Raw genomic sequence first — 27,892 nt, 5'->3', positions numbered from 1 at the left:
AAGCCACAGTTGAGGATACAGATCAACAAGACAGAAGGAGCCTGGGTTCCAGATGGTTTTGGAGCTGTCACACCAGTCCTGATTACTGATCTCTGGACTTCGTTTATATGAAAAAAGTAAACTTCCATCTTGTTTAAGCTACTGTAGTTTGAAGATTTCTATCGCTTGAAGCCTATCCTAATTTAAGTGATATACTCTTAAAACGAGAATTTTAAAAAGTTTATCCTAAGATAAACATACAAAGTTCTCGCAGCACTAAGTAGCAAAAAATTGGAAACAATGCATGTCAACAATCAGTTGATCTAACAAAGAAATGGAAAATTTTTTTCGAGCCAAATTGAGGATTATAGCTGTTCTGCCCATTAAAAGTCCAAGCACAGTTATAAACATTTTTTTGAGACAGAGAGCTGTACATTAAATGACATATTATTGATAGTTTATGCAATCCAGATCTAAGCATCATAATGGCCTCTTACAAGATCAAGACGGAATGTCATCTTTTAAGGTTTTGTTTTATTAACACTAGAGAATATTGCTCTTTACAGCAGAGCAGGTATTTCTGCCAATGAGGGCGGTGTGGTCGATGCATATTACAGACACACAATGCACAGCAGAAAGGAGAGAGGAGGCCAAAGGGCAGAGAAAATTTGTATGTTTAAATTTTTCTTGTCTTGCCATAAAATATGAATTTTATTTCACACTAGTGATGCAGGACCAATTAAACAAATGTGTGATATATCTTTAGAGTGAAATACTATGTAACTACTAAAAAGGATGATATAGATCTATATTTATTGGCCAGGAAAGATTCCATCAGGAAGGAAATGTACCTAAGTGTTATCAGGGGTTACCTCCAGATGGAAAATTAGGTTGATCTGGGTGGGGGGGGGATGGAAGGGGACATATGTATATTTTTGCATTTTTCTGCAGTAAACATTGATTTCTTGTAGGAATTTTGAATTAATCTTTTAAAGAAAAAAACCTATTTTTGTTTTAACCAAAGAAATTTGTGGTATTTTCTTACCTAAAATTTTTGTGTAATGTTACCAGCTATTTTTGAATAATTTAGGCCAGCTCTCCTCCTACTCAGGAATTCAGGGATGAAAATATAATTTGATCACTCAGCAGGGAATGATAGTCTAGACTTTCATGACATAAAATAATAGTAGGATGCTTATTTTATTAAGTAAAATAATTGCAACAGATTTTCCCTCCCACAGGTGGCACATCTGAGAGTCAATTTACATATGGATCCTGGCAAAGTTCTGAGTATCACCTAGGTCAGGGTTGGTTTACATGTGTATATAGGGATTCAGGAGGGGCCCTGGGAGAAATACAAAGTCGACTAACTCCTCTCTAAGTTGAGACTCCACTGTTACTGCCTTCAAAGAGCTCACAATCTAACAGAATAACTAATACTTGTACATAACTAACCATGATTCAAGGCCCAGCAAAGTAACCATAGAGAAGTACCAGCAAAAAATGAAGAAGGTTCAGAAGAGGAAAAATATTTCTCATTACAGTGATTTTAAAGGGTTGAAGATTCTTAGAGGAGGTGACCTGTCAAATGGCCTAAGCTGGTATGTCTCAAACTTGACTCCGGATTTTGTTAAAATGCAGATTCTCATTCAGTAGGTCTGGGGCAGCCGTGTGAGTTTCTGCATTTCTAACAGTCTCATGGGTCACGTTGTTCGTCCAGGGATGTCCCTTCCAGAAGTGAGGGCCTAAAAGCTATCTTAGGATGTCAAAAAGGTGGACTTGGAAGAGAGCTTTCTGAGCAGAGAAATCAATGTGAACAAGACTAGGGTGACAGCAAGGGGTAGAATGTTGGGGAAATAACACTGGAGAATAGAATTTGGCCACACTGAAGCAGTCCTTGGAGGCCATGTGAGGAAGCTTTTATTTAATTAGAGGCAATAAGGAGCCATTGAAAGCTTTTGGGCAAGGGAATAATATAAACAGTAAAATTCGCATACAGATCTCTAAAAATAAAACAAGCTTAATAAATCAACGAATATTTGGAGTTAGTAAATTCATTTGTGTATTCAATTTTTACCTGCTGTTTATGAAGACAAAATTAAGTACAGGGCCTTGGAAGGGGCCTATGAAAACAGGAGGCTCTGAAGCTGAAGTCTTGGTAGCCTCATGATAGATCCTTCTCTGTATCTGTTGTCCTTCCCTCTGTGAAGGGTACAAAAGAGCTGTAAGGCATCTCAAGTTTACAGTGTGGTTTAGAAGAAAAAGCATACTTATGGAAGAAACAAGCTTTACACAGGGTGTGACTCTCAAAGTGTGTCCTGGAAGAAGATTGAGAAAGGAAGTAAATCATTTTTGATGGAAGGTTCTGCACTAAGAGATGGGGGTGAATCTGCTAAAGAGGAAATACCTTCTCCCACCCCCTCTCTATCTCTCCTCTCATCCTGATTAGAGTAGCAGGTTTGTTTCCTGCTATCTGTACATAGTCTAGGATGAGTGCTTGAGACCATGAACCACTAGAAACAGAATTTGTATTTACCGTGCAATTAACACTAGGCTTGGCAGAAAATGGGCATGAGTCAAATGTAACAAATGAACAAACAAGCAGGGGAAGAACAGAGTATACAGAGGACATTGAAGGAATGGCAGAGGGATTTGAGTTTGATGTGGCTGGCAAGGCAAAGTCGCCATAGGTTCCTGAGATGGGGAACGACAAGGTGGACACACAGTACTTCTGCCTAAACTGGGACTGTCAATCTAACAGACACCTGCAGTGCGCATCTAATGGGCACGTGGCTGAACTCAGCAGCACTGGGCACAGCAAGCCACTCTCATTCTTGAAGCACTCCCTTTCGGTCTTCAGCAACTCCATTCTCCCCTGGTTTTCTCCAGTTTACTTCACTCTTTTTCCATCTCCTTGGAGAACGTCTCTTCCTTTTCTCACTCTCTGAAGGTCGCTATTCTTCTAATGCAGAAAACTTTTACATTTATTTAACCAGCCCAGAGTTTTTCCTCCAATCTCCAGACGTAATTCAGCTGCCTCCTTGACAACTATCTCCCCTTAGATGTCTCGTAGACATATCAGACTTACCATTTGCAAAATTAAACTCTTAATTTTCTGCTAGGAAAATTCCTCCCCACTTGCATATCTCAGTAAATGGGATTAAAATCCACCCACTATAAAGTCAGAAGCCTGGGAATCATCCTTATCTATCTCCTTCCTTTCCCTCCCTCCCATATCCAATCCATCAGCAAATTCAGTTACTTTTATCCCCCAAATATATCTCAAACCTGTCTCTCCAAGGCCATCATTCCAGTCCTGCACAACCTCCTAACAGATCTTCTGTCTTCGACCCCTACTTGCCTCATTCTCTCCCCGCACAAAAGCCAGAGCAATCTTTTAAGTGATGTAAATCAGATTATATCACTCTCTGTTTAAAACTCCTCCACAACTTTCCAGGACACTTTGAATTAAATCTAAACTTCTCATCATTCTGTATCTTTTTATCCATTAGGCACTCTGGGCCCACGGCCTAGGGGCTGAGACCTTGTCATGGACCAAATAACAAATGAGACAGCAGAGGGAAAAAAGGACTGGCTCCAAAAAACTCTGTAAATCAGAATTAATGAATGTTTGTGATGGCATAATATAACAATATATCAACTAATCCTAAATTTCATCTCAACCTTTATGAAGTTATTTATATATTTTATTTTAATGAGGGATGTGGGTACATATTCATTTCTTGGATGTAATGTGGAGAGGGTCCCCGAAAGCAAGGGTATAGAGGGCCTACAGCTGTTCTAAAATGACCCTCTTTTAGGGCCTTAATATAAAGTCCTGCACATCCCCACCTGTGCAGCCTCTCCATGGTCTCTCTGATGCCTGCTCACTCCTGCTTGCTCACTAAACTCAGACAGGCAGCCTTGCAAATGCTTAGAACACACCAAACTCTTTCTCTCTGTTCCCTTTTCTCCTAGCCCTTCTCCTGACTGGCTCTGTCTCCTCCATTAGTTCTCAAATAAAATGTTAACATCGTCAAAGGCAACGTCCTGACCAGTCCACCTAAAGTAGTGACCGGCTTTCCACTCCCAACCTTCTTACTTTCTGTTGCCTTATTTCCTCCATACCACTCCTTTCCGTCTGTAGTTTACTTTGTTTATTCTACCTTTCCCATTAGACTAATAAGCTCCATTAAGGCGGGAAACTTGTATATATATTGTTCTCTGTTGTATCTTTAGGGCCTACTCCAGAGACTGGCCCAGAGCAGGTTTCAATAAATAGCTATGGAGTAAATGAATAAACGAATGAGAACTTAATCTTCAAGGGAGGAGGGCCAACCTAGTAAGATTTGTCCTGGACTCCATCTTGAGACAATGGAGGCATTTATCTTCCTTCGATTCTAGGCACCCAGATAAGTTTAAAAAAGAATGTCTGGAGGATTTTCCCAACAGAAGTTCTGATGAAAGCTCTTGTAACTTACCCTCTTGGGGTAGGGGTAGGAGGAATAAAAAAACGGCTTAACACTAGGTTAAAAGGAAAGGAAGTGGTTTGGAGCTGATGTGTGGCGCGCCACGTTGGGGCTCTTCGTTTTACACCCTCCCCTCCCCGACTGCAACGGCTCCACCCCTTCCTGTAACCAGCTGGAAGTAAAGCGTGGCTTTGGCCTAGGTTCGGGCTCCTGAGACCTCGCTCTCGTTAATTATTCATGACGTGAGAGGGCACTGTGGGTGCTGGGACTTTTACTATTTATGAGGGGGCGGAGTCTCCTTCCTGAGGGAGCTCAGGGAGGTTCTAAAATATTCATGAGGGAGGAGGGCACTATGGGAGCGGAGGTTCTTGGTATTCATGAGGAGGCGGGGTCTCCCTCCCGCTGGGGCTCCTGGGAGGATTCTGAAATACTCTCGAGGCCAAGGGGGCGCCTGGGAGGCGGGAACGCAGCTCCGGAGTCGACTGTAGCTGGGCCCTCCCTCTTCTCGGCGTCAAAACCTTGAGGAAATATTTTCTTTTTAAAACTTGAAGAAATTTGAGGATGGTGGGGCACAACGACTAAATCCCATTTTCCTGTGATCTTTTAGTCAGGAAACTGTCAAAATCTGTGGTAAAAAGAGTTTTTCCCCCCAATACTTTCTTGAGATAATTTCATCTTTTCAGGGACTGAAAGGGGTTAAAAATTCATCACAATGTGGTTTGAGTCTTATATTAGTCAGTTTATCTTTTATGGCCTCGCCAGTTTACCTCTTTGGAGATGTTCTAGGCTAATTCCCGAGCAGATGGGGGTGGATCTCTTCAAAAGATTTTCTTTAGTTTAAAACAAAATAGAAATGCTAGTGAGTAGCTATTGACGGTTTTCTCTGAAAAGGGGGTGGGGGGAGTTTGTCTAAGAGGGCCCACAAAGCCTTTTACACATGGGCAGAAATGAATGGGATGGAACAGGGAATTGAAACATCATTTTATTAGAATTGTTCTGGTTTGTGATTCTTATTCTCCAGAGGGCTGAGAGGAAACTAGAAATAATTTGGGATTATGCTTTTAGGATTTTCAGAAAAACTTGCTATCTCCCCCAAAACGTTCAGGTCAGAGTGAGGAAAATAAGGAATTGTAAGAGACCAGTTTCAAAAGAATTTGGGTCACTGTGTTTTAATCCTCTCAGAGGTTTAAAAATATATGTAGTGTGTGGTTTACACACTAAAGTCTCCTGGGTATTAGGTGTCAGTGAGTCTCTGAAGAGCCCACAGACTCCACCCAAGTCCCAGATTACACATTCCTCAGAGAAACAGAACAAGTCTTAGGCCAGATTTTACTATAATGAAAATTCTTTAACATGCCTACTGTAAAAAGTTTTAAAAAAATCTTATGGATTAAATAAATCAAGATTCTTCCATTTGGTGGAATCACATGAAGTCTTTATATATACTTGGAGAAGTTTGTCTATTGGCATGGAAAGAAATTACAATTTTAATTACAATTGAAAAAGCGGATTACAAAATAATATGAACAGCGATTCCCTTTTCTGTAAAAAGGAATATAGATGTAAAATTCTGGAGTGATATAAACCACACTGCTTAATTTTAAATGTTAAAAACCAAATGAATTTAATTTTCCTCTTTTTATTTTGCTGTATTTTGTAAACTTCTTGACAATGCACGTAGGTTACTTGTATAATTTTAATGATTATTTAAAAAGATACACTAATTTAAATGCTCATTGAATGCTGAAGCAAAGTGCTATGTATGGTATGGTTATAAAGGAGATTCATAGTATGCTTTCCACTAAGCACTAAATTTCTTGGCCACATTTTCAAATATATAACTGATTTTAAGTTAATATAAGTTGATTTGTAACCTTTTAGATGAATAAGTAACAATATGATTTTTAGCAATTTTGCTACAAAATGAGAAAATGCATTTTGGTCGGATGTATTTGTAACTCGGCTGAAACATCTTAGTTGTTACTTTAGAAACAAGGAGACTTGGATTGGAGTTATAGTTATGCATATGTACATATACATTTATATATACAAAAGACAATGTTTTCTGAGTTGGAAGAGGATTGACACAAAGTCAGTGTGTGTGATGAATAATTTTTTTTTAAAGAATTATTGTTCAGTGTGAGTAAATTATCAGTGATTTTAATAAAGTTCCTTCTAGGAAATGTTCATTTTAAAATAAGTTGTGTAGGCCCTTCCTGTGACTTATCAGTAACTATTATTAACCAAAAGTGGAATTGAGGGGGAAAGTTATTATTTATTTATTTTAGTCTTATTAATTTTACAAAACTTTGATTTCACATAATTGGTAATTGTAATGAAACCATCTTAATCTGTTAGAGAGAGTAAAATTTCAAAAGCTGTAAACTAAAATCTTTATTTTTTAATCTCTCTAACCAAAGAACATGTCAGTACTCAGTTTTAAAGAAACAGAAAAACATTACTACAAATTTTTAATTCTACATTAATACTGTGATTTTTTAAAATAATGTAAAGATTGTAAAAGCAATGTACTAATTGACAAATATTGAATGTATTGAATTTGTTATTTTTTTGTGTTGAATCTTTTACTTTTTAAAAAGGTCACATACTTCTTTTCTTAGAATATATCTCATCCAAATACATCTCATTTTCTACTAAAACTCCATCTAGAATATTTGGCTAAGAGGGAAAATATTTTTAAGTATTTCATATCACGCTGAGATGAGTAAATAGTCTCTACAGGTGGAAATTACGTAAGTTGGACAGCATATTAAAAGTTTTATAAGTATAGAGAGACAGCTGTTGTCCATCAAAGTATGAAAATCTCCATTTAAAAATACAACAGCTCTTTATCAATATAATTTTATTTCTCCTTTGTCTCTTGTACTTTGTCTCTTGTTTTCTAACCAGGACAAATTCATGAGATAAGAAAAAGAATGGCATCCAGAGTAAATTCCAGTTTCACTTTGATTCCCAACAAGAATCATCGACGTAGTAATCGTCGATCCAGCTATTTTTCCAACACTGTTATCACAGATTCTCAACTCTTATCAACGCTTGGAAATTTTAAAGCCTTGCCATTGGAAATATTCCATATGATCTTAAGATATTTGTCAGGTGAGATTTGGAGACTATGAGTAGGCTACATGGACACACTCGAATATTTTATTTTCTTCAAGATGTAGCTTGTCATCTTAGGCCCTGCTAGAATGTTAATTGTGTTCACATTAAGTTTATTTTCTAAAGTTTCATCATTGTTAGGTAAGGGATATGAAGAGAAAATATGATACTCAAACTCTTTAAAACATGCTTCTGATTTTAATGACATGATACATCCCCAAATATTTCTAATTCACTGAGAACTGGATTTAAAATAATTTTAAGATTTTCCTCTTTTTTCCCCAATATTATTATTTATTTTTAGTATTCTTTAGTGTTATTATTAATGAGCTAACTTATAAGTTAATAGATTGTGGTAATAGTAATGTTCTTGTAGTTAAACTGTTTATATATGTGTGTGTATATGTACTTCTTTTGCTAGTGAAGGATGTCAGCATGTTAAGCATGGTGTCCAAAACAGTCAGCCAGCACATTATTGATTATATCTCAACCTCATCAGGAAGCAAAAGACTTTTACTACAGGACTTTCATAACCTTGAGCTGCCTGACGGGAGACAAGACTCCACTATATTGGAACACTACAGGTCTCTAGGTAATTTATGTAATGTAATGAGAATTGTTAACATGTAAAGAACTATGCTTAATTAGAGGGATTTTATTATACAATTCTGTAAGGCCCTTGGGAAGTGAAATATTTCCTGTTTCTATGATGCTTTTACGCTTCAATATGAGGACTTTCCCTAAACAACAGTCCCTTACACTTATCTTTAAAGATCAGAGGATACACTTTAATGTAATGTGTCAGTCCTTGTGATTTCATGTAGCTACAGTGTCACCTATGCTTACTGTCTAGGTGGCTTACCAGTTTAAGAAATTGATGTATTTTCTATGCTTTACTTCCTGTGGATCTAATGTGTTTTATCTTTATGCTTCTTTTCCCTTTCAATCATAATCTAGTTCTTAAAATAGAAAAAAAAAATTTTAAACATATTATTGTGGAAAATCACTTATTCTCTTATCAGAAACAACTTTTTTTAAAGCATGCTACACATTTTCTAATAAACCATTATACTGTCATTAAATTAATCTTATCAAAAGAAATTCTGTACGAGTTCTTCCCTTTGATTTGTAATCTTTTATACCTTTCACCCCATTCATTGATTTCATTCTCCCCAAGAGTGCTGAAATAAATTCTCATTTTGACTTGACTAATGACATCAATTTAATTATGAAGCTACCTTATAATTAACCAAAACATGGCAGTAGAACTAAATATCAGAGTGATGGTGAGATGTAAATAAAAGCATCAGAGTAAGTGAATATTACCTTTTAGTAGCTCAAGGATGCCTAGCTTTAAGATAGTAAAATAAGACTATATAGATGTGTAAATATATCAAAGTATATTTGACAAGTATGCTTAATAAGACTAAATGGAAGGTATGTAACTGGTTACAGTGTTGCTGATTTCAGTTTTTATGATTAGGCTTAGTAAAGCCTGTAACAGAGTACAGCGATTATTTTTTTGCTACTGTTCATTGGAAATATCTTTTTTCAAACATCATCTATTGTGGAGAAAGTGGTATTTGGAAAAAGCTTATTCTTTGGTTTTAGTTTGAAAAAATGTTTTCTCCCTGACCAGGCTCAATTGCATAAACAAACAAAAAAGCATTTAGACAATTATATGGGTAATTCAGTTAAAAATACAGGTATGTACTGATTTTAAAAGCTAGATTTTAAAAGCTAGCTTTTAAAAATGGTGTTACTCATGTAATAATTTCAACCTTCCATTTAAATTTGGTGCAGACACCTAGCTTATGACTTATTCTTTAGATAAATGTTTGATGTACTCACCATTTTCTCATGTTGCCATTCCTGTCTGATCTGTTCTTGTTTTTAGACATTAAAATAACATTTTCAGAATTCTGCATTCTGAGGATTATACATTTTAATTTGCTTCTTCACGCAAAACAGAGCAGATGGCCAGTGTGGAAAGAACATTACATCTGACTCTATTTTAGTGGGAAGAAATTAAAGAAGTTGGTTTCTAAAGGATATATAGGAGAGCACCTGTGTTAAAAAAATAAAGTCAGCCAGTATTGGTTTTTATGGTAAATTGCAACCGTTAAAAATAGAAATTTTTCCTGTACTCGAGAACTAACACAACATTGTAAATTAACAAAACTTCAATTTTTAAAAAATTGGAGTTTTTCATTAGAAAATTAACCAACATACAATTATAGCTTACAATGCCCCAGCTATGATATGCCTCGGGACTGGATGCCAAAACATGAAAGGAAAAGAACTCAGCCTAAAAACCAAACACTGAAAATGTCTTTTTATGTTCAAAAATAAGGACGGTTTCTGTTTAAAAAGCAATTTTAGTCATGTGTTACCCAAACATAGCAACTTCTAAAAATAAATTCAATTCCCATTGAGTCTACAGAATTATATAAATTAGTTATTACATTATGTTAAGAAGTAAATGCAGAGAAGGTGAAAACTAAGGGAAGTTATGATATTCAGGTATATATTTTCCTACCATGTATCTTATTTTTAGTTTGAGGACATTTGCCCTAATAGGAATGTTAACAGTGTATTGCCATTTTAGGAAAACAGAATGCTTAAAGTTAGAGGAAGCAAATCATATACTTCCTGCCACGGGAAATTACAGGGTTTTTTTCTTCTTTTTAAAATATCTAAACACAAAATTCTATACATTCTTAACATGCAAGCCCCATAAAAGGATATCTTTGAAGGAAGAGAGATATTTCATCCAAGCTGGATACTTTCTGTGAGAAAAAAACATGACTTCCAATCTCTGAAATTTTAAGTACTTAGGACGTTAAATTTTTGTATTTGGAAAAGGGAAAACAAATTCTCTTTTCTCATTCTTTCCATTAGCAACTCTTAAAACATTTTCCTTTGTGAACATGGGGCTAATTTTAAGAGAGACTGGAATATGCTTTCTATGGAATAAAGACAATAGTTTCCCTATTTTATTTTGTGTCTGATCGTTGTATCTTTTTAAATCTAAATACTTTCACATATCTATTTTATAGTATCAATTTCACAATTTTTTGTAAGACTTTATGCCTTTGCCTCTTAGGTGGACACCAGAGCCACTTGGTAAGTATTGTGTATTATAAATGTTTTGCACCCTTTCTCCCAAACTTCCTCTTAAAAACCCTATCAGCTCATGGTCACTGTGATATACCATACTTGACTTTCAGGAAACATTATGCTGTGTTATAGATACTTTTAAGTTAATATTCATTGATGTCATTTTTTTCACCTCTCTCTCTATTTACTCAGGTCTACTATTTAAAAGATGTACGTTGCTGCTACCCACAAAGGAAAGACTAAAGTATATTCACAAGACGCTTGCAGAAGTAAGATCATACTTCTGAATTAGTTCACAATCCTGATTTCCAGTAAAAATATTTTATTACTAATGTCTTATACTCATTTTAAATCTGTCTTTAATTAGTGGAATTTCATGAATTAGTACTAAAGAGTTGGTTGATGATCATCTGATACTTTACCAAGTACTCAGAGATTATAAACACCAAAATGTAGTATAGGAGTATTTTAGTTATTATAAAATAATTTTATATATAACATCATTCAAGTTTATTAGGTTTATCAGCCTTATAAAAGTATTTTTACCTCATATGGGAATCCTAAGGATGTTTTAAAGTGGTGATTTAGATATTTTATTAAAATGAAAATAACTTCCAAATGTTAAAGTCTTACTGTTTAAATGTTTGTATCATTAAACAGTTTGTACTGTTTAAAAGTTTGTATATACTTTTAATATATAAAATGACAAACTTTTTGTGATAATTTATGACTTGAAAGTGTGTATCAGTGTGTCTGGGCATAATCTATGTTAGACATTGAGTTTTACTATAGAAACGCAAACATACATCTAATGCTGCTGATTCAGTTCTGCACTCAGTAGTATGCAAACTGTTTCTGATTCATTGGCTTTTTTTCATGCCAGTATTTGCACTGAGTTCAGATCTATATTATTGCAGCAGCTTCTCAGATAACCTTCCTGCCATTCATTCTTCACTCCTCAAGACATTCTGTATACTGAATTATCTTCATCAAGTTAATTTTCTTGCTTAAAAATATTTAATTGGCTGCTGAATTTCAGCAAGATAAGGCCCGAAGTCCATAACTGGTATTTAGGGTTCCCCCTGACAGTGCAGCCTTACTTCCTACTGCTTTGAGCCTAATTAAGCTGCTCATATCTTTCTTCCCAAATGGACCTTTTAAATTCTTACTTCTATACAATTTTGCCCTAATTGTGTGCCTCACCAATCCTATGTGTTCATTATCTCTGAATCCTACTTAAAGACATTGCTTGTTTCACATCCTTCATAAGCTTTTAAAATCATTCCCAAAGTTATCTTTTCCCTGCCTTTATCGTGTCTGATATGTTTATTCGGTCATTTTAGCATTATATTCTAACCTGAAACATCAAATTAATTTCATGTGTGTATATCTTATTGCCCTAAATAAATTGTGAGCTCCTTAGGCAGAGACTTTGTTTCATACTTCTTTCATAATCCCCACCTATATAACATGATGCTTATCTGTTATTTAATGTTTTAGTTATTTTCAGTTAAGATTGAAAAAAAATACTTGCATGTTTCCATTAACTTTGAATGTTAAATCATTGCACAGTTCCACTGAAAAGAAGGAATTAATAGTTGTTCTCTTTACAGGTTTCCTGTTTTAAATTCAGTGGCTGTGCAGCTCCATTGCAATGTTTAGGATTATCATGTTATGGCATGTTTTTACAGGTACATTTTTTTTAATGAAAGAAGAAAAAGAATTCTTTTTGAACTGTTAACAAGTAGAGCACGTAATCTGTCTTTCGATAGGATAATAAAAGTAATAATAATCTAAAAAGAAAACAAAATAGCATTGTAAAGATTTGAGAATGTGTTAATCTAATAATGTTGTTTGCCGCCTCAGATTTTCTTCTTGGGTTTCTCACTGGTAAGAAATATTTCACACTTACTCACTCCATACTAGTGTCCTTGAAGTTTCCAGCCAATTGTAATGACTAGAAATATTGTAGGGTAGGATGTGTGTGTGTGTAATGAGTTTTAAGTTTTAGGCTAGTTCTTTAAGATGTGAACTTAGAAATCAACTGTATGAAAAAAAATTGTAACTATAAGAAGTAATAGATGTAACTAACCTTATTGTGGCAATCATTTTGCAATATATGCATATAAAAATTAACTGCATTTTACACCTTTAACTTATACAATGTTATATGTCAATTATATCTAAATAAAGCTTGGGGGGTGAAGAAATCAACTATATGATTTTAAGAACATTTTTTACTCATCTTTTATTCTAAACAAAGAAGATAATAATAACATTATTTAATGCTATTCTATATTAATAATATATTATTAATATATTACACTATTCTAAGCAGTTTACATGTATTAACTTTCTAAAAAATACCTTATGAGGTTTACAACAATCTTACTTATATCCCATCCTGCCAGCCACCATCTGCATGCCCAGATTCCAGGGGCATAGGCTCTCCTATTAGCCTTCACCAAAATAGATTTTTTTTCTTTTTTTTTCCTTTCAGACAAATAATATGAGCACATGTAATCATGTAAAATTCAAAAAGTATGAAGTGGTATAAAGTGAAATGTTAAGTCTCCTCCCAGGCCTGTTCCTTGTTCACAGAGTTTTCTTCAACAGAAGTAACAGCTGTTAGGAGTTTCTAGTATGTCTTCTGGAAAGAAAAGATTAATTTTTAAACTACTGAAGTCCAGCTCAACTATTTCAAGAAAAATTGTTATGATTAGTCAACCTTTTCAAAATCTATGTATAGTAGAGTATCATCTGAGTTTTCTTTTTATATATGTCTAACTGTACATTCTGGTTTGCTCAAAGATGATTATTAAATTCTGTCCTAATAAAAGATTTTTTTTTGCTTGTTCACATCCAAATGTCCTAAGTCAATGCTCATAATTGTCACATTAAAATGAGATTATTATCGTTTATAAGCAAAATCATAAGTGATAGGTAGAGGGGATCAAAGTGGTTTGACTATAGTCTAAAAGTAACTCACAGGAGGGTTGTGAGTCAGATGTCTAGAGCTGTGTTCCAGAGTTTGGACCTTCATTTGTTATTTTCCTCATACTGTCTGAGTTCAGGATTCAGTACCATTTAGTTCTCTGAAAAGATACTACCTATACAACCAGAAAGAAACTGGATTTTGGAGCATTTTTAGGTTTTGTTTATAGATTGAACAGTTCAATAGTGGATAAAAATTGCACATCACCTCCATCTTGTGCTACAACAGTTATAGTCATAAGGCAGTAGTGACTTATGTTCTGATTTGATGGTTTGAACATCTGCAATGTTTCCTTTATTTTATCATCCTCAGACCTTAACAGCAGGTTGGGATGAACTGGAGTGCCATCGTGTTTATAACTTCTTATGTGAGCTGACTAATCTCCCCCGCAAGATGCAGGCAGTTGTCTGCAGCAAACCAGGTAAAGAACTACAATTCAGGGATAACATTGTACAGAGATTAAAACAGATACAAAAAAAAAGCATAGTTCAAAAGTGTATTTAAAAATAAATTGTGGCATTCATTTGTAGTAAAAGGACAAAGAGATATAAGGGAATGATGAACACTGAATCACACAGTGAGGCCAAAATATCCCATGATTAGAGAAAGAAGTACTCAGAGGGCTTCAGATATATACATAATATTTTATTCCTTAAGCTGGTGGAGGATACAAAGGTGTTCATTATAGTATTCTATAAACCTTTATATACACCTGGAATATTTCATATTTTAAAAATTATGGAATCCTACAATTTAGCAGTTTCACTCTGAGAAACTCCCACAGTGTGCTCAGGGAGACATGTATAAGTGTGAACATTGCAGCATGTAAGCAGGGAAAGCTGCAAACAACCTAATGCCTGTAGTTAGGAAAATGGATAAATGAATGGTGGCATATTCATACAATTAAAACCATTAGTAGTTAAAGTGGATTAACTAGAGCCATGTGTATTAATATGGATAAATCTCAAAATATAATTTGAGAAGAAAGGATAGTAAACAATGCTTTCAATATGATACTATTTATATGCAAATTAAAAGCATGCAGTTGGGGAGGATATAGCTCAGTGGTAGAGTTCCTGCCTAGCATGCAGAAGGTCCTGGGTTCAGTCCCCAGTACCTCCACTAAAAAAATAAATAAACTTAATTACCTCTCCCTACCCCAAAAAAGGGAAAATAAAGTTTAAAAAAAAAAACATGCAAAGTAATTCTATTTATTCTTTATGGTTATAACCAGATGTAAAAAAGTATAAGAATATAGTTAGGAGATACGATAGTTAATTTTGTGTGTTAACTTGGGTAAGCCATGGTACCTAGATACTTAGTCAAACATTATTGTAGATGTTTCTTTGAAATTATTTTTTAGATGAGATTAACATTTAAATCAGTAGACTCTGAGTAAAGCAGATTACAATCCATAATGTGGGTGGGCCTCATCTAATCACTTAAAGGCCTTGAGAAAAAGACTTTCCTCCCCATCCAAGAAAGAATTCTACCAGCAGACTGCTTTTGAACTTGAACTACAACTCTTCCCTTGTCTGCAGCCTGCCAGCCTACCCTGCATATTATGGACTTGCCAAGTTTCCACAATCACATGAGCAAATTCTCATGTGTGTACACATCCTATTAGTTTTGTTTGGTGACTTATACAGGAGGGACAAAATCCAATTCAAGATGGTGATTACCTCTGGGGAAGAAGGAGATTGGGAGTGATACAAAAGAAGCTTTAACTGTATCAGTAATGTTTTTATTTATTTTTAAAAATCTGAATCAAATATAGCAAAAAAGTAAAGTCTTGACAAAGGTAGGTGATTGGTACACAGTATTTGTTATAGTATCTCTATTTTGCTGTCAGCTTGAAAATTTTCTTTATAAAACAAATTATGGCAGATTTGTTTTAAAATGGAAGATAGAGAAGCCTAAAACAAAATTACTATCATGTCCCTCTCTTGATCAAAAAGTTGTATTACCTCCCTGATATCTTCAAAATAAAATCCAAACCATTCATACTGACCTTCACATTCTAATGCTAACCTACTTTTTTAAACTTATTGCCCACTACTCCGTATATCAGTTTGATATAGTCATATAACTCCACCCACTGTGTCTCAGATACCTCTTACACATTTCTACCTTATACATTTTATTCCTTCTCCCTTTTCCTGAAATACCATCTCTCCTTTTCATCCTTTAAGACCAAATTTACCTGTCCTCTTCTGTAAAGTCTTTCCTGATCTCTCCAGAGCTGCAATAATCTCTTTCCTCTAAACTTCTGTGTTGCTTGGCTTAACACATCAGGGGTACTTACTTTCATATGGCCTTAGCGCATTGGTAGACTTTATTTGCACTTGTCTTATCTGCGAGTAAGTAGAACATAAATGGTATAAAAATATAAAATGTATAATGATGCCACCACCGTGGAAAACAGGTTGGCCAGTCGTCAAAAAACTAAACATAGAATTATCACGTGACCTAGCAATTCCACTCCTGGGACTATAACTAAGGAATTGAGAGCAAGACCTTGGACAAATACTTATACATCAGTGTTAACTGAAACATTATTTTCAATAGCCCCAAACTGGAAGCAACACAAGTGTTCATCAAGAGATGAATGGATAGAATGTGGCATATATATTACAATGGAATATTATTCAGTCATAAAAAGAAGTGAAGTTTTGATTCAGGCTACAACATGGATGAATTCTGAAAACATTATAATAAGTGAAATAAGTCAGACATAAAGGACAAATATTGTATGCTTCCACGTATGTGAGGTACCTAGAACAAGAAAATTCATAAAAACAGAAAGTAGATTAGAGGTTACCAGAAACTGGGTGAAGGGGAAATGGAGAGTTATTGCTTAAAGGTTATAGAGTTTCTGTTTGAGGTAATAAAAAGTTTTGGAGTAAGACAGTGGTGATGGTTGAACAACATTGTGAATGTAATTGACGCCACTGAATTGTGCACGTTAAAATAGCAAATTTTATATATATTTTACCACAACTTTAAAAATTATGTAGTATATCAAAACTATTGAATTACACACTTCAAATGGGTAAATTGTATGGTACATAAATTATGTATATTTCAATAAAACTATTTTTTAAAAAAACATAAGATACCACTTCATAGCCCCTAGGATGGCTAGAACCTAAATGTCAGATAACAACAAGTGTTGGTGACAATGTGGGAAAATTGGAACCCTTATACTTCACTGGTGAGAATGTAAAATGGTGCAGCCACTTTGGAAAACATTCTGGCAGTTCTCCAAATGATTAAATATAGAGCTACCATATGACCCAGCAATTCCACTCATAGATATATCCCCAAGAGAAACTAAAATATATGTCCGTACAGAAACTTGGACATGATTGTTAATAGCAACGTTACTCGTAATAGCCAAAAGGTGGAGGCAACCCAAATATCCCTCAGTGGGTGAATGGATAAACAAAATGTGGTATATCTATGCAATGGAATAGCATTTGTTCATTAAAAGGAATCAATACATGCCATAATATAGTTGAACCTTGAAAACATGCTAAGTGAAAGAAGTCTGTTTCAAAGACCACCTAACTGTGTGACTTCATATGAAAGTCTAGAATAGGAAAATCTATAGAGACAAAAAGTAGTGCTTAGTGCTGAGGGTGAAAAAGGACAGAGGGATAGGACAGTGACAATTAAAAGAACAGGGTTTCTTTCTGAGGTAATGAAAATATTCTAAAATAGATTCAGTGATGGCTGCATAGCTCTCTGAATATACTAAAAAAGATTTGACTGTACACTTTAAATTGGTAAATTGTGATATGTAAATTATATCCTAATAAAGTTATTTAAAAAATAGTTCCTTGATCTAAAATTTTTACAGAGGAAATTGAAATAACACTCTTAGTACAAAGCATATTAAGGATGTATGTCTTTAGCCTATCCAATATACATATCAATCTTTCTAGAAAGAATGGTTTACAATTCTTTTGTCTTCATAGGAAGTGCCCGAAAACTGGAGTTAAGGATTAGACTGTTCTGTAGAAATGCTCTGCTTGATCACTGGACACATCGAAGTGATTCTGCATTTTGGTTGACACGTATATTAAAACCATGGCCAATGGTGAATCAGGCAAGATTATTGTATATCATCTTTGGACCAATATCTCCTCAAGATGGTGAGCATCCATTTTTTAGGGATGTATGTTATAAAACTGGTTAATTACATTTACTTTAGGAGATATATCTTTTTGTACCTGCTTAGTTTCATCATTCTGAATAATTAAACTGTATTTCATGATTTCATAGATGTAGACTACATTAACTTGTGCATCACTTAAATGTCAAGACAAATTGTTCTATTGCAGGTCAATTCCAAATATAGTCTCATTGTCCCTAATTTACCTAAAATAGCTGCATTTCATTTTTAACCATTATTTAACTCAAGATTATATTTATATGCTGCTGGAGGGGACTAACAGTGCAACTGAAGCAAAGTGGTAGTCAGAATTGATGTTTTACTTAATTTGGGGTACATAAAATGATTTGAGGGGGCAACTTTTTGGTATTTCTAATTAAGTTTTGCTTGGATGAATGTTAAAATTAACATGCATTTTTTTTTCATTTTGTGGGGGGAGGTAATTAGGTATTTATTTATTTAATGGCAGTACAGGGGCTTGAACCCAGGACCTCGTGCATGCTAAGTACATGCTCTACCACTGAGCTATACCCTCCCTGCTTAGCATGCATTTCTTTTTTTTTTTTTTTAACAAATAGTTATGTTTAATTTTTAATTTTTTAAACATTTTTATTGAGTTATAGTCAGTTTACAATGTTGTGTCAATTTCCAGTGTACAGCACAATTTTTCAGTTATACATGAACATACATATATTCATTGTCACATTCTTTTTCGCTGTGAGCTACCACAAGATCTTGTATATATTTCCCTGTGCTATACAGTATAATCTTGTTTATCTATTCTACATATGCCTGTCAGTATCTACAAATTTCGAACTCCCAGTCTGTCCCAAAAATATGGAACGCTTCACGAATTTGTCATCTTTGTGCAGGGGCCATGCTAATCTTCTCTGTATTGTTCCAATTTTAGTATATGTGCTGCTGAAGCAAGCCCTAGCATGCATTTCTTTAGTTCACACTGTCTTGTGTCAGTAGTTAACCAGTTTAAAGTGTGTTGAGTAGCAGTAGGAAGTTAATCTGGGATCAAATTTTGTTGTGTGTAATCCACAAAGAGAATTGGTCATAGATAAATATTTTAAATGACCAGATTACTCTGTTTTGATATAAAGGTCAGGAAGATTCTCAAGTACAGCATGCTCTTTTCTTGGAAGGATATCAATAGGTGTTATTTCATTTTGGTGAAATTACATCAATTGTTTATTCCAATTTCTGTTGCGGAGTAGCATTGTCTTTGAACCAGAAACACTGTTTTGCTTGGCGAATCTACCTTTTCTTTACTTCATTTAGCTATTGTTGCTGTGCTTCATCACATCAGTCAGAGACATTAAAATTTATACTGTTATCAGAATTGACCTTTCATTATGAAATTTAGAATGAAAGTGGCATATATAAGTAATGGATCCCATTATGCAATCCAATTTCCTTTTTAAACAATCCGTGAGGTCTTTATCATGAAGCCAGCTATTCTGTCACAGCCTAGTTTTTTTTTTTTTTTTTCAATTATCATTCAGGACAGGTGGTTTGGCAGAAAATGATAGAAGGACCTACAGATGAACCCAGTCTGAAAGGTTTGGCTGATGCCATTAAATTACTATATGACACAGGCACCAAAGAATGGACAGTAGATGATGTTATCAGTCTTGTAGATGAACTATCAGGTAAAAAAAATTATTTACCACATTAATAGAAATGTATTGTTAGAATATAGTTATAAAATTGTAAGGCTAACTCTAAAGGTAACAAATGAATTGCCTAATAGAAATCACTAAATGCTCTAAAAGACTTAAAGTTTGGCATTATGTTTGAAGAGAATGCATATAATCAGCTTACTTTCCTTCAATTTTCCTTGCCAATTTTATAAATATGTATTTATTGCTATTTTTATTTGAACGCTTCATAATTTAATTAGCTCAGTTATTCCCATTTTGCAGGTTCTCAGAAACACCTTCTTAAAGTTGGGTAAGAAGAAAGTCCTCTCCTGTTGGTACAGGAGAGGTGAAACAATGCTTCCCATTCCTGCATAATCCTTTAGATTCTAAAGTTTATAAGGTTTCTATCCGTACAAAGGATTAGACCACTTTGTTGATCCATGTGTACGAGAAATGCTTTGATTATATTAATAGTACATTGTGAGAGCCGCTGTGACTTGGCAATAATCTCTGTACCCAGTAGAATCTTGTAATTGGAAAACTAAAGTGTTTTTTCTGAGCTTCTCGCTTGGCACTAATTGTATAAAGTGATATAATATTGCAGGTATTTAATGATGTTTATTCTTTGTTACTGTATAATTTCTCATTAAATAACTGTTCTTCCTCTAATAAAAGTGGTTCCCCGGGAGTGGCTTCTAGAGAATAATGCACGTCTCCTAATCCTGAGTGGGAACAACATCTGCTTTACTTTCATGGCTAGTAAAGCTGTGAATGGACGGGCCATTGAATTGGCAAGGTTGATAGTCTTTTTGGCATTGGTAAGTAAAAAATAAGTTTTTTCTAGCAAATTGTTTAACATTATAGTTGACATCCCAGGGAGCTGCCCTGAAGGAACTGAGATATGTACATACAGAACATTTTGAAAGAATAAGTATTTAAGTATGTATTTTTATATATACTTTATACATACTTAACAATTTTAAAATACATGATAAACTATCATGTTTGGAATCATTCCTTGTATTAACCTCTCCCCACCTCATATCTAGATTGTCATTCTATGGCTCTGCCAAGTTATATTCTTTTTTTTTTCCTAAGTTCCATTAAAAGAATAAAGCACACATATGATTTGCTCCAGGATAATCAATGGGCAGCAAAGAGAGAATGTGGAAATTAATGGTAATAGAAGTGAAACAAGATTGGTAATTGTTGAAGCTGGGGAATGGATACTAGGTGTTCATAATACTATTCTCTTTACTTTTTTATAGTTAAAATGTTTTCTTTTTCAAAATAAAACATTATGATATATTTAATATTCATTCATTTAACACAAACTGAGTGTTTACTATGGGTCATACACTGTGTGAGATTTTAGGACTATGAAAAGTAATAGAACAAATCCCTGACCAAAAGATGCTTACAGTCTTTTAAGAGATATCAGAGGGTATATAAATAAATTCAGTGTGATAAGTGCAAAAATATGTACAGAAGGGTACAAACAAAAGTAGCAGAAAGGAGCTAATATTGGATGAGTGTAGAATACAGAGGGGGCTTCACCAATTCCAGCAGATATACATTTTTTTTTTAATGAATAAAAGAGTTCACCAGTCAGATAGAGAGGTCAGATTACTCAAGCATGTACCTGCATGTGTTACACAGAACTCTCATTTATTTGGCTTCCATCACTGATGTCAGCCCAACCACTGCTTCAAAAGCAATGGAATAATCTTCAATTGGCCATTGTGAGAAATAATTGAACATAATCCATTTCCTACAAAATGGAGATAGGATATTTATCAACTCAACTGTTTGAAACATGAGTGAAACCTCAGTGGCTCTTTTAAACATGTGGAAATGTGAAGAAAGCTACTAAGTTAACTGTATTCTCAATGTAAATATTTATTTTAATAAACGGATGCCCTCAAAAATAAATGGAGAGAGAATTAGGACTGTGGGCTGTATTCAGGGAACTATAAGCAGTTCAGTATTTTTTCTGAAAGGGAAAATGTGCAGAAGAGGAAGAGGTGGTGACTTTAGTTAGGAAGAGAGAGGCTCGGTAAGGACGGGCCTTGTTGACCATTCTGTGAGGCTTGAACCACAGGAGCTGCCCTGCTGAAAGGTTTTAGGAAGCAGGGAGACATGATCAGTTCTACATTTTTGGAAAGTCACTTTGGCTGCACTGTAGCAAAAAGAATGGAGAGGAAGCCACTAGGGGTGGAAAAGAAGCCTTCTCTAGAAAGCCTTCTCTGATTGACATCTCAACTCTGATCATTAATTTTCTCTAAATTGCCTCAGATTTGTCTTTATCAACCAATGGTGTATGTGTGGGTAAATCAGCTCCCAAAATAGATTGCAAGTGCTTTGAAATCCAGGACTCTGCTATGTACTTCCTTTGTAGTTCCTGTTACAGTGCTTTACATGTAATAAGTAATCAATAAATCTTTCCTGTCAGATTAACACTATTTAGTTACACTATTATATAGCTTCTTCTCATGCTGTATATTATTGGGCTATATGAGTTAAATCGGCCATTTAGAATGTTAATAAGTAAACCTTTTTCCTTTCAGTCAGTTTTAGCTATAAACAGGTACTCTTCGTTTGTTTTTTAAACAATAGAGAGAGAAATATTCCCTACAGCTCTCAAGATGGAAAGCTGATGTTATCATAGAGTTCTCTTCCCTGTCGAAATTGCCTGTTTGTCACACTCATTGGACCCCTTGAAAATAGAGGCCCTGTCTTTATGGCTTACTATTGTATCTCCAGCTGTTAGCATGTGCTCAATAAATATTTATTAAATGAATGAATGAACAGGAGTCTTATTTTTCATAAGTTTAATAATTACTTTCAATATTATTTCTTATATTAGTAAATAATATTCCATGATAATCTTGAACCAGGCTTTTAGTTACTTCACAGTTTTTCCTGCTAAATTTGTACCATTTTGAAAGCAAAGGAATATTAGATATAAGAGCATTTCCCATTTATAGAATCAACATCATGTTGTATGTAATAAATTACGTAAAATTATAAACTGTCATTGTTAATACCATTTTCAAATTCTACAGCTTTCTTTGCATAAAGATTTACCAAAATGCTTTCTATGTCTAAATCAGGTGTGCGAGAAAGAACTATACTGCATGGATTGGGCAGTTAAAATGATGCAAAAAGTCTGTACAGTCTTTAGCACTCCAGTGGAAAGAAATAACTTCCTGCAGAGTGTGGCAAATGCATTTGCATGTGTTATAATGGAAATGATGCAATTGATTATGTCTGGTGAGTATGCATGTAGGTGGATGGTGCACAGGTGTGAGTACAATGCATTCTGGTCTCCCCTTAAGACAGGGAAAATTCTGTGTAGACTTATTTCTAAGCCAAGAATAGAAGAAAAAGACATCATTTGTTTTTCCATGAGATATATTTAGTTCCTGGTATTGTCACTTTTTAAATTTGGTATTGGTTTTAGTGGAAAACATAAAATTGAAGAGTCTGCATTGAAAGGAACCAATTTCAATTCTGCACAGCAAAAAATTTTGATTTGCTTACTTACCAACTGTCGTAATCACCATAATAAGATCCTTTATTTGTATAGCTTATACATCTATGATATTACAGTTTTGTTAGGTAACCAACTTGATAATTAGCCCTATTTTATAGATGGGAAAACTAAGGCTTAGAGAAATTACCTGACTTGCCCAAGTTCATGAAGTTAGAAGCAATAAGGCATAGACTAGCATCTTTTTCTTCTGATTTCTAATTCAGGGCTCTTAATATAGTTCCATGATTTCAGTGGTTAACATCTGACTTAGTAAAAATCACTAACTAGTCTTCTGTTACATATTATTAGGGAAATTGGAACATCTTATGTTTCAAATAAATCATACATTTAAAAACTTAACTGTCATTTTCTTTTCCCTACTGTCTATTTCTGTGTGTGGCATATAGAAGACCGTGATGAAGAAAATAGAAGCTTTTTGAATTTGTTCTATCTTGTGCATGCTCAGGCTAACTTCCATAAGGAGGTCCTATATTTGACCATGAATACTCTCTCTACGTAAATACTCAGAAAGCCTTGCATTTAGAGAATACCTCACTGAACTGACAATTAGAAGAGTGCTACTTCTCCACACTCAAAGAGTAGCATCCATGGGACTTTTTATCACCTAAGTAACCTAAGAATTCAAAAGCTGCATAGAATTTTAGAAGTAACTGCTTACACCTTTATTAATATAAAAATTGTAGGCAAACCCAAGAATATATTGAGATTTCTCTAGAAAACAAGTTGTGTCTCTCCCGATTGTGGTAAACCTAACACCAAACTAAAGGAACATTAGTGTTAAAGAATCTGGGGCTGGCCAACCTGTGTGGATCTTTGAAGAGAAAATTCTGTTACATAGTTAGAGTGGAAATCCACTTGATAGTGTGTATTGGTTCACTGTGCTTAGACACTTTGTGTAGACATAGCCTAAAATATTTTGTGGAGATTTGTAGTATGATGTTTTGGAACGTGCAGATAAATCACATTTTTCAACACCTTCTTGGCATATGATTACAATGAACATTACATTTGGTTCACATTTTGCAGATCAAAAACCAAAGGAATTAAGTGTGCGTGTGTATACATATCCATATATACATATGTATTTCTGTGTATATACACACGTGCACACATACATGTATTTCCATCTTTAAGACATATCATATGAAAAGTCTATAAATAAAGGAAGGTATATATTGTCTTAATACAATCAAATCATCTTTTATTCTTTCCCAGGGATTGGAGTAAAATGTTGCAAGTAAGGGAAAATATAAAATGAAAGAAAGTAGCTATTCTGCTGCCAGAACACACAAATAATTTGTACTTCCTCCTAAAGCTTTTTCCCCCATCTTAAAGAGTGGGACTTGAAGGAAACTGGAAGCAAGGATAGTTCGAGCAGCCCATGAGAGAGTGGGGTTTATCTTCACTCAGGTAAATCAATTCCAAGACGCTCCAGGACTATTTCAGTTTGACTAGCATCTGCCACCACCACTCTTACTATTAAAATAGAAAATGATAGTACCTAATGAGCTGAAATAATCCTGGAGCCCTCCTGGATCCATTTTCTTCTCCTTGAGTTTAATCATTTTTCCCTTCCCACTGGACTTCTCAGAGGCTGACTTTCTTTTCCTAAGCCCTTGACTTAACTCGCCTCTGGAGCTGATGAAGGAAAGGAACACTAGAAGATATGGAAATTACCTGCAGAAGTAGGGTGTAAATTGTGGGAAATTCTCAAGTTTGGCAAGAGGGGCTCAGTAAGAGATGTAATAGGATTGAGAAAGAGTGAAAACTGTGGAGAAAATATAAATCGTGATAAGAAGGTTTTATTACATTTTACTAGCAAAAAGACTTACCCTCATTTTTGGAGGGTCAGAAATTAAATGCCTTTAATGGATTGTCCAAATGTAATTTCATCAGTAGTGGGACTTTTTTTCTCCAGAGTTTAGTACTTGCATATTTATGCACAAAGTTCTTGCTTGTATCATGGATTCATTTTCTTCCTTTCAATTTAAGAATTCACCCATAACTAACTTATAAAGATTTAAAGTTGTCAGATATCAGAGTACAAAGTTACACTTTAATTAGCTTTTTCTTTTCCTTCTTGCACTCTTTCACATACATGCTTTGGAAAGCTTAATCCATTTATTTAGCAAAAAAAACTGGTGATTCCAAGTTGAGACTATTAGATTATACAGGGGAAAAGAAAAACAAAGGGAAAAATAAAAATTTTAATATAAATAATGAATATCTTAAATATTTTACTAAATAGATTTAAGTTTCATTCCCTTAGAGAAAGAAATTTGGCATTGTTAAGTTTCTTTGAATTCCTTGAACTATCTAAGTCTCCACAGCAGTTATTTTTAGAAACTTTACAGAAGAAAATTTAAAACTTTTTAATTTGGATTTTGAATCTCATTACACACATGCACTGACATCACTGCGGCTGTAAATTTTTAAAGACTCATGTTATTTCATTATTCTTGACAATTGTGAGATTATCTCATCCTTCTCAGAAATTTGGAACATAAAAACCTGATTCATTCTTTAGGTGCAGTAGATAAATTATGTCATCTTGGGACCAATAAAAAGCAAACTGACGAATTCTTCATTCAATTATTAATAGATAAAAATAACATTTGAAACCAAATTGGCAGGGGTGTTTTTTGCTAAATACATTTGTCATCAGGAATAAAGTATGATATCAAATTTTAAAGTGGGATATTAACTTGAAAAAGCATATACTATTATTATTGGTGTTAATGTTTAAGTGATGGTATAGACAGTCATCTTGCCCCACAAAAAAAGAGCATTCGCAAAATGAATAGGCTAAAAAACACTGAGACTGGCCACTTCTAATTCTCTCTAGAACAGGCATGATAAAATAAGTATGTCAGATAATTTGCTCTGTACCTCTTTCTAAACTAGAAGATTGACCAGGGCTTCTAGCTTTTTTTTTCTTAAATCTTTTGATAGTAGTGATTTCCTCAGTCTCTTTTGACTTTGATTTATAGGATGCTTTTTATTTCCACTAGAAGTCAAGCGCAACAACACACCATTACAGTTATCTTCACTGTTGTTTCTAAACACACACCCCACACCACAATAGCGCTAATAAACGAATGATGTTACAAGTTTATGCCTTGTGATAAATATTCTGTACCTTATGAAACTATAGAACATCTATTGTTAATACTTTTTTGGATAATTCCTTCTCATGCCCTTCTGACCCCTCAACTTTATCGTCTTCACGGTGCAGGCAGTATGGTACCGTACTTGGGAAGCCGGTCAAGCATTCGGGAAGCTCAAGGGGTTGCTTATCTGGCTGCCCTCCATAGCATGAACCACAGGCAGCTTATTTCACTCTTTACCCATCCCTTGATGGCTTAGTTGGTGCTTCCAGTTCTTCTGTTAATAACAAAGATTTTATTCCGGGATAATTATTCACCTTCGGAGATTAGAGCAAATATGAGGTGCCCAGCAGAAGGTGCAACTGGAACCATCTTATGTCAATAAAAAGTAAACATGAGCCTCTTCGTGTGGTAATTACTCAAGAGTTAACCCCTTTAAGTGAGTGGTACTCAATTACATGATCACAGATTTTTATGTCAATGGATATTGTGAAGGGTAAAAACACAATGCTACTACAGAAGTCTCTTTGGTTTTTGGACTCCTTACTAGCAATGTGACTTCTTTACCAATTCCATTAGCAGGTAGCTCTGAAACCTGTAAGAAATCAGGCTTTGGACAAATGCTCTTTGGTTTATTGTGGCATCATTAAGATAGGAAAGATGATCTGCAAGATAGCTATAGTGGACAGTCTTCTCTAAGTTAAATAAAAAAGTGCCAAGGGACTAAGAACATATTTTTTTTTCATTAAGAAAGCAAATATAACTCCAGAAAATTCCTCAAGTAACTAGAGGCTTAAAAAAACCAAAAACAAAAACTTGGTTTAGCTCTTGAAAGGCTTTTAAATTAACAGTCATAATAATAGTAATAATAATAGATATTCTGATATCACTGCTTTCTTGAAGGTGCACAAAACTGAAAAATATGCATTGCTACTTCTAAAGTATTGTATTTATGGTGAACTGTTTTTGATACCTAAATATTTAATATTTGCTAAATTTTATTTGTTATTTATTCATATTAATAAAATTAAAATTAGAAACATTTCTAAGTTGTTCAGTTTGTCATTATGCAAATCATCGAGTATGTAATTCCTTTAAATGATTTCTTGTGGAGGAACTTATTTTTATTTAAGCTGTTTATTATAGCTCTACCATGATCAGAAAACTAAATGTCTTAATATTAATTAATGTTGCAATTAGCTATATATTTATATATATTTATGCTTAATATTATAGTGTATAAATAATTTCATTTACTAGCAACAACTCTTAAATTGAACAATAATCTCTAAGCAGAACAGTATTCTATAATATTCTGCTATTCGATTCAGAGACAAAACTCCCAAGCAATTAATATTCCAATTGCTGCTAAAATGTAAATGCTACAATTATCATAGTTTAACACCAGTTTCAAAAAACAAAATATGTAATTAAGTATTATGGATTACCTGCAATTTCCCATGACTGCAAGATCTTACAGTGTTTTTCTAAGAATGAAGCAGCTCTTGAATAGTTCTAAAATGTATCTGCCTTCGCATGTTTGAGTTTATAATGGAAGTTGTGTCAAGGATTTTTTTGTTTCCCCCTTTATATATGACTTTGATTTTATTCTTGTTTAAAACAGATAGGAGCAAAACTAATTTAGAAGAGGCCATCCTAGGGTTGGCAAACATTTGAACTGTGATTGAGCCAAAGCATGTAATTTACAAAGACAATTTTC

At 34.3% G+C, this 27,892-nt stretch overlaps 1 protein-coding gene and 1 pseudogene across 1 annotated transcript; one reads left to right on the top strand and one right to left on the bottom strand.

The window, feature by feature from the left end:
• The first annotated feature begins 4,633 nt into the window (after positions 1 to 4,633).
• FBXO47 (F-box protein 47) lies at positions 4,634 to 23,704 on the top strand. The gene is made up of 11 exons (XM_032457902.1): positions 4,634 to 4,648; positions 7,359 to 7,565; positions 7,990 to 8,160; positions 10,881 to 10,957; positions 12,302 to 12,379; positions 13,996 to 14,104; positions 17,664 to 17,840; positions 19,372 to 19,518; positions 20,185 to 20,327; positions 22,623 to 22,782; positions 23,452 to 23,704. Exons 2-11 carry the CDS (start codon positions 7,385 to 7,387, stop codon positions 23,562 to 23,564), a joined length of 1,356 nt encoding a protein of 451 aa, XP_032313793.1. The 5' UTR covers positions 4,634 to 4,648; positions 7,359 to 7,384; the 3' UTR covers positions 23,565 to 23,704.
• On the bottom strand, positions 18,692 to 18,790 carry LOC116656937 (annotated as a pseudogene).
• Positions 23,705 to 27,892: the final 4,188 nt, after the last annotated feature.

This window comes from Camelus ferus, chromosome 16, assembly GCF_009834535.1.
Source record: "Camelus ferus isolate YT-003-E chromosome 16, BCGSAC_Cfer_1.0, whole genome shotgun sequence".
Classification (NCBI taxonomy): domain Eukaryota; kingdom Metazoa; phylum Chordata; class Mammalia; order Artiodactyla; family Camelidae; genus Camelus; species Camelus ferus.
This window is presented reverse-complemented; position numbering and strand designations above follow the sequence as displayed.

Bases quoted from the DNA above. Each gene is read 5' to 3' on its own strand.
- FBXO47 (XM_032457902.1), top strand. From the start codon at position 7,385: ATGGCATCCAGAGTAAATTCCAGTTTCACTTTGATTCCCAACAAGAAT. The intron at 7,566-7,989 runs GTGAGATTTGGA...TTCTTTTGCTAG, and splicing joins GATCTTAAGATATTTGTCAG to TGAAGGATGTCAGCATGTTA. The intron at 22,783-23,451 runs GTGAGTATGCAT...TGTGGCATATAG, and splicing joins GATGCAATTGATTATGTCTG to AAGACCGTGATGAAGAAAAT.